The 15,645-nt window shown below is 35.3% G+C and overlaps 1 protein-coding gene across 1 annotated transcript in view; it reads left to right on the top strand.

The window, feature by feature from the left end:
* The window catches only part of Arhgap15 (Rho GTPase activating protein 15), a 648,882-nt gene that overhangs the window by 313,751 nt on the left and 319,486 nt on the right, over positions 1 to 15,645 (top strand). The window contains exons 7-8 of the mRNA XM_048345538.1: positions 2,476 to 2,574; positions 3,653 to 3,782. Of these exons, the coding sequence (XP_048201495.1) occupies positions 2,476 to 2,574; positions 3,653 to 3,782 (229 nt within the window). The remainder of the gene's footprint in view (positions 1 to 2,475; positions 2,575 to 3,652; positions 3,783 to 15,645) is intronic.

Below are 15,645 nucleotides of genomic sequence, written 5' to 3'. Positions count from 1 at the left end.
TTTTCACCCCCGAGACCGTTGAAAATTCAATTGTTCAAAGTGAAAATATGATTCAACAAACCACTTATCAGAAATTCTAAAGAGGCAATGTTTTAAAAAGTGAATCAAGAAACCTGAATTAAGTGGACTTTAACAGTCAAAGATGTTGAGACTACTTTGCTTTGAGTGACTTGAATGGAGCAGAACAAAGTCAATTACTGGCTGTAATTAAGAAGTAGATGCATTTAAACTGTAGAGAGCAGTAGCAGACTTCTCCAGACGGCCTAGAAAGTCAGAAGATTAGTGGGAAGACAGAGGAAAGGATGTGAGCTGGATGTCTGATAGTACAATACAAATGAATTGCATTCATGTCCTTCTAGCTTCCCAAAATGAATTTGTAAATCACTGATGATGTTTAATGGAGTAATGTATTTGTAAACCAAAACTTTTAAAATGCATTTCCTTTTTGGTTGTACTAGCAGTAAAAGATCCCCTTTGCATTGCATAACAAACACCAAAAATGCAAATTCATTGCTGAAGTACTTCTATTTTATCAGTTTGAATTTACCAGGCCAACATCTGAACTATGTTGGCTGTTTCCTAAACCCTCAGATTACAGTAAATCTAATTATGCTTGTTCCTTGTACTTTTTAAAATGTTGTTCCCTTTTTATACTTTTAATAATGGTTTATTTATACTGGCAGAGAAATATCATATTAGGTTATGCTTTGTACTTGGGCTAATCACTTGTTTTATGTATAATAACAAATTGTGGCATTATATAACATGTTCTTAATCAAAATATTTAAATTTGGGATGAAGTTAGAGATCAAGGACATTGCTAATTTCCTGTGTTCATTAGAAATGACCTTGCATTTTTAGCTTTCTCTTTCTGAGGCAATACTTTAGAAAGTAAATATTTCATATTTTATTGAAGTGAAGAACATGACTATGGTGTTCAGATAATTAGGCAAATATCAGCTTAGCTGATTCCACCTCTTACGGGTTACAGGAAACAGAACTATTTTGAGCTTTCCCATATCTAACATGTATTTATTTTAGAAAAAGAAAGAAAGAGGAAAAGTGACTGCCCCTAGTACTTTGTGAAGTACTGAGTTCAATTAAATCTTATTATTTTCTGATTTTTCAATTCTTATAATTACATCCACTTTGGAAAATTCTTCTCCCTATAGAAGGGATCAAACAATATGGGAATTTATTTCATTCAAGTATGGTTGATTTTCAGTAGTGAGTGCTATTGTGTTTCTACCAAATTCTCTTGAAAATAAATGAAAAAGGCATGTATGTGCACACATGTCATTAAAGATTTCTTACAAACCCCAGGATCATTAAGTGTTTCCATAAGAATCACTGAAACCATCAGAGTGAGCCATTTGGGGTAATAATTGTCACTTTAATTATAAAGACAGCCTGAAGTGTGATTTGTGGTTTTCTGAACCTGTTCCACCTTTCAGCATTCACCTCCTATTTAGAGCAAGTAGGCTGGGAGAGGGCTTGGCCTCTGGTTCAGTATTTTGAAATGCCAGTCCTCTAACCCTCGGGAGCTTTGGTTGAGGTTGACAGTAGTTGAGAAATAATCATCTTCCTATTGCAAACAAAAGTCAGTAGTACAAAGGAAAAATCTCCCCAGTTCAGATTGATGACTGCATACAAATGTATGCCCACACCCACTGTAATCAAATTCTCCTCTAAGGAGCCCTTTATGTGTGAAATCAAGAGCCTGGCTCTTCTCACAATTCTGAAGAGAGAGAAAAAAATTACTGCAATGAAAAATGTATAGCTACATGCTAAGCCTTGCCAAACACTTAACAGCACTGTGAGTTCAAAAGCTGGATGTTCATTTGATAAATACTCTCTAAGAGAAGTTCAAATATATAAATGAACCTTTATTCTAATACTCTCCCTCTGTGGGCAAATGGATCCTTTATTACTTTCCTATAGATCTTTATGTTAGGAAAGTAGACACAGCCAAATGTTATTCATCTCAATGACCTTTAGGAAAAGTCTGCATTAGTCTCTTTGGTAAATAATCTGTTTTAGAGCCTCCATAAATGGAAATCAAATATAGAGATACTATTAGGTTTTTAAAAGACAAACAGGAAAGAGGCAAAAGTGTAGGATAAATTCTGACACAGTTGGTACATTTTTCTGCAGCTTCAAACTTAAGTACCATCTCATGACTCTCACTAGCTGTCATTTTTTTTGTTTTGTTTTGTTTTCTCCTAGAGTTAGATTTACTTTGAGTTAATCATTCTATTACTAAAACAATAATGTATTTATTTTGACATTTTAAAAACAGTTTATAGAGAGCAATTACAAATGATTCTAGTCTCTCAATTCCGAGAAAGACAATTACTGGAATAGAAGCAAATGTTTCAGTGTATCAAACTGTTATTGAAAAAGGACTTCTTTTTAATTTCTATCTCACGTGGTTTTCTTACCTGTCAATTTTTGTTGGTTTTGTTTTGTTTGCAGATCACAACAGCAGCAGGAAATGAGTTCCTTCTACAGTCAGATATTGACTTCATCATATTGGATTGGTTCCATGCAATCAAAAATGCAATTGATAGATTGGTATGTATTTATTTTGGCTGTTAGCGTCATTAATTAAAATATAGTCATTTAAATCTTATTATCCAGGCATGTAGCAGACACCTATTTGAAAGGATGCTATAGACTGAGCGATATCAAATTCTTTTAAGTTTAATGTTTCCTAGAAACCTCTCCTAAAAGCAGGATTTGTGAAAGCAAATGTCAGTTAATCTCTCTTTTTCAAAACTTCATTTCTATTTTTCCTTGTATTCATTTACTGCAGGATATAAACAGCACACAGTGCTTGATAGCTACTGGATTTTTACATTTTCAGTTTACATGGTCTTTTATACATATTCTTGAAAATAAATATCAGGGTATTTAAGACCACACTCCTTGTGACAATACTGTTAAATAATAATCATTTGTACTGATTTTTATTATTCCTCCAACTATGCCAGATTGCCCTTCTCATGAAAATTACATACCTTGAACTTCTTGAGGATGTTTTTAAGTCAAATTACTTAAAACTACTTATTTTGTACTGACTCTAATTTTAGCTCACTAATATTTGTAAAATCGAGGGAAAATGTTCCCAAGTTTTAATATGGCAGACAAAAAAATACATGTTGTGTGCCACTTTCCTGATATTTGGTTAAAGTCTTTCATTATATTATTTTAGGACAAAACTTTAAAAATAAAATGTGTTAATTTTCCTTTTCAGCAATTAGAAAATAAGCACTCACAATGATTGTTTTGTTTTTGTGCAGATGTCCTGAGCCTGAAACTCATCCTATCATTTGCTATCTGTGTGGACTTGGAAAAAGTACTTTTTCCTTTCAGCTTCAGTTTTTAGTAATAATAACATTGTCTACCTCATAAGATCCCTATGATGAGTAACTGAGTTAATAACTTGTAGAGCTACTTGGAATAAGGCACATCATTTTGTAAGCACCATTTGCATATATGACCTATTATTAAATTTGAGTGCGGAACTTAGCATGGAGCCCCTAACCCCAAGTAATTACTTTATTTCAAACATCAAAATAGGATTCAAAAGTAGTTGGTGAATATTTTATTCCTAGTAAAATTGTCCAAGCTAATTCTTTTTTACTTACAGCCAAATGATCCAAGTTATCCATCAAGAAAGCTGGAGTTATTCAAAATCCAGAGATCCTCCAGTACTGAATTGCTAAGTCGCTATGACAGTGATGTCAAAGAACAGAAACCAGAGAACCTAAAGTCTTTAAGTGAGTAAATTCTTTGACTTGCATGTTTTATCTCCGTCTAAATCCAGTGATTTTAAAATATAAATGCATTGAAATGAAATGTAAGCCAAAGTTATACTACTCATGGAAGATTTGTAGCCATTTCCTGTGCAAGCATTTGTGCACTGGAGGGCAGTCTGGCCACTTTGGTTGCATCATTACTTGTAATGCTTTTTGAGAAAATAATCCTTCCAAGGTCATGGTCTCTGCTTACAAAAAAAAATATATCTGCTCTGAATCTGTAAGTATTAGGCATGGAGTTCAGTATCGTGGTGGATTTTGAGAGTGGGAATGGCAAACATCTCCAAACACTGATGGGTGTGCTGATTATTTGTCTTCTATACTTTAAAAGATATGAGTGAAAATCACAGCTGGCCCAACTAAGTCAACAAATAGTCTATGGCACTTTCCACACATTCAAACCACCAAAATGATGTAGTACATTACAGAGGTGTGTAGAAAATGTGACATATGAATTCGATGTTTTTCAAGGTCACATCTAGTTCTACTACTTTACAACAACCAAATTTGAATTTGAAAGAATGCATATCCCTTACCAGTGGTCGTCAGAATATTTTTTAAAACTTTTATCAGCCTGCTTTTTCTTTAGTAAGAAAGTTATTAAAACATGTCACATGCATCTCATAAAATTAACTCAGATCAATCTGTTTAAAACAATTTTCAAAAATTATACTACTTTCTTCTAAGCTGCTACTTAGCTAGTTCAGCCATTTCCTTACACCGAAGAGTCAAATAGTTATGTCCCTGATTTTGAGGCTAAGAAAAATCAGTAAATTGAAAAGAGTTGCTAAATGAATATCATATTAAGTGAAGTGAGCCAGACACAAAGAAACATGGACTCAATTCCCTCATAGGGAATAATTAGCACAGGTTTAGGCTAGTCACAGCAGAGGATAACAAGAGCTATGCCCTTATGAATGCATAAGATGATACTAAGTGAAATGAACTCCATGTTATGGAAACAAGTGTTATATCACTGTTGTAATTACTTTCAACATGCCATGTGAAACCGTAGCTTGTATTGTTGATGATCCTCTTGTATACCTTTCCTGTGGTTGTACCCGTAGTATCACTGTATCTGAGTACATTGGAAACTGTATATACTGGTATTAGAGCTGGGAAAGTAAAAGGGAATATCAAAATCGAGAGACAAAGGATAAAAAGACAAACAACCGCAAAAGCAATACTTGTGAACCATTTGGTATAATCCAACTGAACAACTCATAGGGGGAGAGGAAAGGGGGAGGAGGAAGGGGAATGAGGGAGGAGGTAACAAACAGTACAAGGAATGTACCCAAGGCTTAACGTATGAAACTGTAACCTCTCTGTACATCACTTTGACAATAAATAAGAAAAAATGAATATATGTACATATACATGTATATAAACATACACACTAGATAATTGTATACATGTATATTACATAGACATATATGTGTTCATTAGGAAAGCTACCTATGTATATACATACATTCAAGTAAGCACTCACACATATATGAGAAGAATGAAGGATTCTATGTATAAGTGATAATGTATCTTACAGAGCTAAATTACTAGAAGCCAAAGGTGGAGAAATTACATCAGAATTTATAGTAGATGCAACTTTTTGTAATTAAGCCATTATTCAATGATCTGTGCCATAGTTTCCAGCAACTACCAGTTACACCTGTAACAAACTTATTTAACCAGATGCACTGTGTTGAAGTTTTAAGAATTCCAGTACAGAGGAAATGAATTGTGCATTTGTGGAAACTAACCATGATAAATAAAAATACTTTTCTATATGCTGATACATTTTAGCATTGTTTCAGAATATCTTCAATTTCTGGTTATTGTTCCTTTTTGCTTTGTATTGAGTCAGATATAAATACAGTTAAGATTTCAGGCTTAGAATACTGTTGTAAGTAAACACAGGAGTCATAATGGTATACAAGAATCATAGCTGCAAAAGTCTAAATATGAGCATCTGGAATTCTCTCTAGTATCTTCCTAGGTGAAAATGGAAACCAGAGTTTTCTTGTAAACATCATCAGGACAAAAGTAGCAGGGAGCTACTAGCAGGTGACAGTTTGGATTCTTTTATACTCAGAAGCGGAACATGCCACTAAGAGCTCTAGCTGACGGAGAAGATTCATCATCTCACTATTTTACTATCACTTTAGTTCCATTACACTATAGTAAAAGAGACAAGTAAAATATAATGTCTATTCCATCCTTTAGTATGGATAAAAATGAACACATGTAAGATTAAAAATGAGATTCATCCAAATCAATAAAATTAAATCAGGACCCCCAAAACTTATTAGCAAGAATTATGACCAGATACTCTCTTTGGATTAATTTTACTATTAATATCCAAGGGTCATTTAATCTTTACTTCTAGCCTTAATCCTGGAAAAATAAATTTTTCTCATATTTTATTGGATGTGATAGGTCCAAAGCTTCTTTAGGTGTGATATAACTTTTTTTTTTTTTGCCTGTTCTGGGGCTTAGACTCAGGCCCTGAGCACTGTCCCTGGCTTCTTTTTGCCCAAGGTTAGCACTCCACTACTTGAACCACAGCACCACTTCTGGCTTTTTCTGTTTATATGGTGCAGAAGAGTAAAACCCAAGGCTTCATGCATGCAAGGCAAGCACTCTACCTCTAAGTGATATTCCACACCCACAGGGTTGGTATAACTTTCCTATCCTAAGACATATTGCTTATGCATTACTTTGAATTAAAGTTAATCAGTATGTATGCATTCATTTTCATTTGCAAGTCATAATGACTGACTCACCCACACAATATCAAATTAGACTAGGTGTTGGAAATAGTGATGGCATACTTTATTTTTGATGTTTTTAATATAAATTTTTCAAGTAGGAAATACGATGTGTGAAACCTCACTGATCTTGGTCCTAGATTTGAACACCAAAACTTAGGTTTCTTAACATATGCGTTTGGTTTTATGTCACTCTTGGAGATTAAATAATTATGTGAAATCATACATTCAGTCTTCTCTTCCTTATTAGTAGTCTAAGCACAAAACTTTACTGTCAGTTTGCTGCCTTTGGCTTCCTGTGCCCTTGATGTTCCCATGAGTTTTGTCGCCAAGATTGTAGGCAGACAAAGCCAGAAATACTGTTTTTAAAGGCATGTGAACATCATTAGCAGCTAACAGGTGGTCATTTCTTTCTCCAGTTTGTCTACTTAACATGGAAAAAATATGTTCTCTCAATGAGTGGATTCAGAAAGTTGTATTAAAATATACTTTCTTTTTAAAATATGATTCTAACCTGCCAACACTATTAAGTAATAATCAGATATTTTAGGAATATCAGTTATGTCTAACAGACAAGAAGCCAGAAAATGCAATGTAAGGGCCAAATCACTGTGAGAAATTCAGGACAATAGCCTGGGATAAGAGAAGGTCAGCTCTCCAGGGAGGGCTGCTCTGGAAAGTAGAGAGTTGGTCAAAGATGATGCTAACATCTTTGTCCAAGGAAAAAGAAGTATCATCCACTGATGGAAAGAGGAAAAGAACAAGTACAAACCCTGTGTCAGATATATTCAGACATATTTGAATCCTTTCTTGAACTTTATTTTCCATATACAGAAATGGTTCTTATAACATCCTTACAGGATGGTGTAAGAATTTGAAATCATACACGAAAGTACTTAGCTCACAGCAGGCACCCAATAAATGGGATTTTTTTTTTTTATTATCCTCTATGTTCCCAAGCAGATGGCAACAGAAAGGGCTCAAGCCAAGGGTGATGTCTCATGGAAGGGCAGGGCATATATACCTCATATCCTACACCAAAAGTTTACAGAAAACAGGGGAAAGGAGCCAAAATCGGATATTTTAATCACAGATGCAAAAGTCTGAATCTGAGCAGCCAGTCTTTCCCCGGGCACCTTCCCAAGTGAGAATGGCAGCCAGGGTATTCTTCAGAGCATCACACTAGGACAAAGTCAAGGGAGTCAAGAGAGTCATGATTCTTTCAAGCCCAGCAGAAAAGCATGCCATTAGGAAGCTCTAGCTGATAGAGTGAAAACATATCTGAGAGAGGAGGCAGTGATTTCCCTGGACTAATCTAAATAATCATAACACTCACCAGCCACAACTGGAATTCAGCTAAGTTTTCAAACTACAAGTGTAAACTACATTGATATATTTCCCAAGGAAACCATGTATCTTGAACCTTTTGCAATCACAGAGTATTTTTATCTTAGAAATAGCTCACTCTGGAGTTGCTGTAGCTCTGGCCTTGAGACCTAAACCTCATTTCCCTATAGTTCTTATTTCCTGCCTCCTTTCTCATGCATGAAGAACTCCACCAAACAATTAAGTCTCTGAATTGATTTGGTCAATACAGTACTGAAAATCTCCAGAAGTGGCAGGGAGAAAATATGGAGTTTCACTACAGAAGAAATCTGTCTGGAAAAGGATGTTGATGGAGGGCTGTACAAGATGATTTTTGCAGCATGAGTAGGAAAGTAAGTCTTCAGCAAGATGTTCTTTGTAAGAAATGTATGGAATGACAGATTAAGCCTGTCAGATTGGATGAATGTAGATGGTGTAGAGAAAAGTGAACCCATTGTAGTCAATGATATCAGGGTTTCATCTTTTCTGTGTATTTGAAAGTTTCTTCAATTCAAACAGGAAACTCAACAAAGTTAGGCAATTGTCATGTGCATAATTCAACAAAATGAATGCATTGTTTTTAGAAGCAGCTTGAAAACTTAAAGAAAGATCCAATTTTCTGAATGTGACTTACATTAAGACCTTTTAAATAAAGCATTGGTAGTTCATTGTTTCCTATTCTTTCCCCCAAACCAATATATTTTTTTCTTATGACCATTATGATCTTTCTGGTAACTATGCAATTAAAAAACTTGTAGGATGTTTATTATAATCCAAAATGGAAAAGTCATACTAGTTTCTTGGATAAACATGTAATTAGCAATTGTTTAAAAAACACATACTGTGAAGCCTGTCCTGGAGACTCATATAAATATATTTTTTAAAATTTCTTCTTATTAAGAATTTTATGTAAAACAGCCTAACCTTGCCAATGCATGAAAATGATAAGATGAATAAGCCATCTGCTAAAAGAAAACAATATTAAAGTTGTACAGATAAATTTTAACAATTTATGAATAAACAGAAAACTTCTTACCTGAAAGCAATGAAAGACTCATAATAATTGCACAGAATATGATGTATCCTATCTTGATAGAAATACAAAGTCATAGTGTTTGGTAATGATGGTGAATCCCTTGAAATTTTGGGTTTAGCCAGTCCTGGGGCTTGGACTCAGGGCCTGAACACTGTCTCGGGCTTCCTTTTCCTCAAGGCTAGCACTCTACCACTTGAGCCACAGTGCCACTTCCGGCTTTTTCTGTTTATTTGGTGCTGAAGAATCAAAAGCAGGGTTTTATGCATGCAGGGTGACCACTACCACTAAGCCATATTCCCAGCCCAATCCCTTGAATTCTTTCCCCAAAATATATAATGTTATTCTAGCACAATTGCCTTCAGTATTACCTTCAAAAAAGTAAACTATTATACTAAAATACGAAAGTAATTTTAGTTAAACTATAGTTGTATGATAGACAACATCTAATGAATGTCAATTCCTAAACCAGGTACAGATGGCTCATGTCTGTAATTTTAGCTATTCAGGAGGCTGAGCTCTGAGTTTTTTGGTTCTAAGCATTTGAGTGCAAGAACATCTGTGAGATTCTTATCTCCCATAAACTATTGAAGGAAGGGAAGAAGGGAGGAAGAAAGGAGGGAAGGAGGGAGGGAAGGAAAGAAGGTAATAAAAGAAGAGAAAGAATCCATGAGTGAAACTGTGGCCCAAATGGTAGAGTGCTAAGCTTGAACAAAAGATGAAGAACATACCCAGGCCCTGAATTCAAACCAGGTCCTGAGATCAAGTCCCAGGATTGGCACACACAATAAAACAACAATAAAACAAAACAACAACAACAAAAGTCAGTTCTCCTTTTGACCAATTCCACAGGCTGAGTTTCATACTTTAAAATATTCCAGTTGGTAAAAACAAATTTTAAAAATAAAGGCATTTTAACGAGTGACAGAATTAAAATCATCAAAATATTAAAAAGTAGATGTGGTTGAAAATAAGATATCCAAATTAATCTGTTAAACAATATTGTTCATAAAGATACGAGCCAGCTATCCTCTGGCTCTGTGTGACTGTAGCTATTGTTCTGATATTTGTTCTCAAGATAGTTAACAATAATCCTCCCTTTCCTGGAACCCATAGATTGTAGTTTCTTCAACACACTCAGTTCTCTATGAATCATTTAAAAAAGGACTTAGTTATGAGCTGAGCAAAGAATGTTCTGATTAATCTCTTCCTTCTCATCTAAGGAGCTGATCTTGCCCTCTGAGCTGTGGGTTTCGATGGCCATGCATCTTGTAGAATCAGCTACTCTGAACGTCTATCTAACCCTATCAGCACTCCAGCACTAGATCACCCCATCTTCTTCCTGACCTCAGCAGTAACACCCTGACTGTATTTCCCCCTAGATGAACTGCATTTAATCAATTCCTGATTTCATTAGGTCAAGTGTCATCTTTCTTTCAATAATAGGCCAAATCCAGAGGGCTCTCAGCTCTAAGTCTCCAGCAATATTTCCTTACCATTACTACACTACTGTGATTAAAAACAAAAGAAAAATAGCCCTTTAATCACTTCTAAAATTTTTTGCTGCTTATTCCATAACTTTACTAGATGAATCTACTAATAACATCTTAAAAAGTTAGTATATAATTCATTGTCATTAAATAAGTTCAGAGAACCTTGGATGAACATATCATTTGAGGCTTTCTTACCATAAATTCTGTACTTAGAAAAAACAAACATCATTTTAATTATAAATAATCACTTCTGTTTATGTGCAAAGGTGCATTTGGACCACTCTGTTTTTGTTCTGTAGTATAAGATCTTAAACTACCTTTATTCACAATGCTAAAACATGGTAACCTGTTTTCAATAAAATTTATGGATGTCCTCAATAGGTCTAATAGTAAGTTTAGAAAAAGTAAAATTATAAATTGGATATAAAATAAAATTATAGTCTTTGATACATTATTGGAAAGTAAGTTTACTTACTATTGCATATAGTGTAACTTATACTCTTAATTAAAATCAAGTATTGCTTTCTCTAAAAGCAAGAGATACATCTAAAACTTCCATATCTTACCATAAAAATTCAATGATGTATGATCTATATAACATTAAAACAGTAAACTTCCTTTAAGAAATGATTCATGATGGAGATAGGAAATAAAAATCAATTTGTCAATTCCTATTTCTTTGATTATTTAAATAACACCTGGAGGCAAATATTCCTGCCATCTAATTTCACTACTGTAAATAAATATATCCTACTTACATATAAAATTAATTGGCTTAAAAATATATCCCAACACCAAATACGAAGTTAGAAGACTGAGATTTTTCTCAAAAATAAAATATACTCCAGAACCCCAAACTGAAGTCAAAGATAAGAAAAATTTCTCTTTTTCCTTCTCTTCCTCATTTTTTGAAGTTTCTAATTCAATTAGTTTTTCTATGTAAACTGCTTTTTACCACCTGTTTCCTTACATTTGTAATTGCCAGTTTATTATCTATAATCTGTGTTCCAAGGAAATAGGATTTATAATTTCGGATATACATAATAATTGGCAGACTTTAAGTTGTAGCCAGGTTTCCTATTTACTGACCTAACATCCTTTATGATTTAGCTCAGGCTACATCTACCAAAGAAACATAGGTTGCATAGTTTACCTCAGTTTTTGTAACTACCATGTGTCAATAAATCTACAAGTAAACACAGTGGATAGTAAAAGACAAAAAAATACACTTGGCCCTGTTAAATTATACAAGACGGTGGACATTCATACAGTGGGGCCAAAGGAGAATATTCTTAGGACCTGATCACACAAGCTCAATAGCTGTGGGCAAATAAAACTATGTTTATAGAAATGAACTCCAAGAAGTGAAAATATGAGTTTTTATTTCTGGATCTTTTGTCTAGCATGTAAGCTAACCTGTTTGGGGAAGGGAGAGGGGAGCACAGAAATGGTGGGACAAAGGGTGAACAAATGCAGCGGTGATACTCCCTAGACATTATCTTAAAAATTGATTATATAACTTGTGAGGAGGCGGTCTTGGGGGAAAACTGGGAGAAAAGGAGGGAAGAAGTGATACTGTTAAAAAAGAAATGTACTCAATACCTGGTTTACAGAACTGTAACCCCTCTATACCTCAAATTAAATAACAATTCAAAAATAGATTTAAGTTCAGGTAATGAGTTTGGACATGATCCCTTGTCACAAAATTAGGGATTAAAAGAAGCTTTCTAGTGATGAGAAGGCACCCATTAAAGAGGAATAACAAATTTCTGGAATTTAATGCTGATGTGAAACTGCAGAAGACTTGCAAATGTAGAAGAAAGAATGCTGGAAGAAAAAATTTGAGGTAGACATTAGGATAGGAAACAAAAGGTCATGGAGCAGGAGTATGATGGATCTTCAAATACTTCCTGCTCTGTGACCCTTTATATATTTACATATTTATATTATATATGTATATATATATATATATATATATATATATATATATATATATCTCACTGGGCTCCATTAAAAAGTACAGTGACCTTTGGCACATTGCCGGCTCAAGCTAGGCATTGTGAATGGAGGAGAAATACTCCAGGGGATATGAGAGGGTCATCAATAATAGAAGCTATGGTTTCACATCACATGTTGAAAGTAATTACAACAGTGATATAACAGTCATTTCCATAACATGGAGTTGCATAACATGGAGTTCATTTCATTTAGCATCATCTTTTGTGTTCATAAGGGTATAGCTATTGGGCTGTTGTGATCCTTTGCTGTGACTAGCCTAAACTTGTGCTAATTATTCCCTGTGAGGGAGACCATAGAGTCCATGTTTCTTTGGGTCTGGCTTACTTCACTTAGTATAATTTTTTCCAAGTCTTTGCATTTCCTTTTGTCTTTTCTTTCTTTTGGTACTGGGGATCAAACCCAGGACATTGTACTTGCTAGGCAAGCACTTTGCCACTGAGCTACATCCCAGCCCAAGAAAAACATTTCCACATCACAAAAATATACTGATTTCTCTAAATATATTTTGGAAAGCCCAGAGCCAGAGTGGCTTTGAGGATCTGACAAGTCCTACATATATAAGAAGTGCTGTCTAATCTCCCTTTGTTCAAAATAAACCTACACAGCCTTATCATGTTGGGCATTCCATAACAATTATTTTATTTGAATGGTATTTATTTAACCTTAGAAATCTCTATCAATTCATGAATACAGGCTGACTCACACACACAAAGAGTCAAGGCTAATATTTCTTTTTTTTTTTTTTTTTTGCCAGTCTTGGGCCTTGGACTCAGGGCCTGAGCACTGTCCCTGGCTTCTTCCCTCTCAAGGCTAGCACTCTGCCACTTGAGCCACAGCACCACTTCTGGCCGTTTTCTGTATAGGTGGTACTGGGGAATCGAACCTAGGGCATCATGTATTGGAGGCAAGCACTCTTGCCACTAGGCCATATTCCAGGCCAAGGCTAATATTTCTTGTGTAACTTTTGCCCATGTCACACCCATCTCTTGAACTCTGAACTAGCCAAGTCAAAAGGTTGATAGTTCTTTCCAATAGTGTTGTGACAACATTGCTGTTGGTAATAATTCTGTGCCAAGAACAATAGCATACACACAAAACAACCCTCATTGTAAGAATAAAACTACACTCACCAAAACAAACACAGAAAACCAAAGCTGTAACCAATTTCCTGGAAATAATCCACTACTTTTCTGGATATACTGAGATGAAAATCCATTTGAAATTCTATTTAGCCTTCATCTTCCATGTAGTACTTTTTCTGGAATTGTATAATCTCATGAGTAGCCTTTGTTGTTGTTGTGGGTGACTTCTCCAGAGGTATGAAAAATACTATTTCACTGGATTGGGAGGATTAATATAATCAAAATGGCAATATTGCCAAAGGCTATCTACAAATTCAATGCAATACCCATTAATATCCCAACACCATTTTTTAATTAAATAGAGGAAGCAATCCAGAAATTCATATGAAACAATAGAAGACCTAGAATAGCAAAAACAATCCTAAGTAGAAAGAACAGTGCTGGAGGAATTACAATACCCAACTTCAAGCTGTATTATAAAGCTATAGTAATAAAAACGCTTGGTATTGGCACCGGAACAAGCCTGAAGACCAATGGAACAGAATTGAAGACCCAGAAATGAACTCACAGAACTATGCCTACTTAATCTTTGATAAAGGAGCTAAAACAATAGTATGGAAGAAAGATAGCCTCATTAACAAATGGTGCTGGCAAAACTGGCTCAACACATGCAACAAACTAAAACTAGATCCTTATATATCACCCTGCACCAAAATCAATTCCAAATGGATTAAAGACCTCGAAATCAAAACAGACACCCTGAAAACACTAAAGGAAGGAGTAGGAGAAACACTTGGGCTCCTTGGCGCAGGACGGAACTTCCTTAACAAAGACCCAAAAAGGCTACAAATCAAAGAAAAGTTGGACAAATGGTACTGCATCAAACTGCAGAGCTTCTGCAGGGCAAAGGACATAGCTTGCAAGATAAACAGAAAGCCCACAGACTGGGAGAAGATCTTTACCGGCCATTCAACGGACAAAGGCCTCATATCTAAAATATATGCAGAACTAAAAAAAATACCCTCTTCCAAAACAAAACCGCAAAGAACCAATAGCCCCCTCATCAAGTGGGCTAAAGACTTACAAAGAGACTTCTCTGATGAGGAAATGAGAATGGCCAGGAGACATATGAAAAAATGCTCTACATCACTGGCCATAAAAGAAATGCAAATCAAAACAACATTGAGATTCCATCTCACCCCAGTAAGAATGTCATATATCAAGAAAACTAAGAATAACAATTGTTGGAGGGGATGTGGCCAAAAGGGAACTCTACTTCATTGTTGGTGGGAATGTAAACTGGTTCAGCCACTCTGGCAAGCAGTATGGAGATTCCTCAGAAGGCTAAATATAGAACTCCCCTATGACCCAGCAGCCCCACTTTTGGGTATCTACCCAAAAGACCACAAACAAAATCACAGTAATGCCACCAACACAACAATGTTCATCGCAGCACAATTTGTCATAGCTAGAATTTGGAACCACCCCAGATGCCCCTCAGTAGACGAATGGATCAGGAAAATGTGGTACATATACACAATGGAATTTTATGCCTCTATCAGAAAGAATGACATTGTCCCATTGTAAGGAAATGGAAGGACTTGGAAAAAATTATACTAAGAGAAGTGAGCCAGACCCAAAGAAACATGGACTCTATGGTCTTCCTTATTGGGAATAATTAGTACAGGTTTAGGCAACTCATAGCAGAGCATCACAAGGCCCAATAGCTATACCCTTATGAACACCTAAGATGAGGGTAAGTGAAATGAACTCCATGTTATGGAGACAATTGTTATATCACAGTTGTAACTACTTTCAACGTCCCATGTGTATCTGTAGCTTCTACTATTGATGATGTTCTTGTATCACCTTCCTGTGGTTGTACCTACACTATCTCTGTAATCTTATCTGAGTATATTGGAAAACGTGTATACTGGTATTGGAAGTAGGAAATTGAAAGGGAATACCAAAATTGAGAGACACAGGGTAAAAAAAGACAACTACAATAGCAATACTTGCAAAACTGTTTGGTGTAAGTGAACTGAACACCTCAGGTGGGGGGTATGA

Source organism: Perognathus longimembris, chromosome 4, assembly GCF_023159225.1.
Source record: "Perognathus longimembris pacificus isolate PPM17 chromosome 4, ASM2315922v1, whole genome shotgun sequence".
NCBI lineage: Eukaryota > Metazoa > Chordata > Mammalia > Rodentia > Heteromyidae > Perognathus > Perognathus longimembris.
The sequence above is the reverse complement of the archived record's forward strand: the minus strand, read 5'-3'. Positions and strand labels throughout refer to the sequence as shown.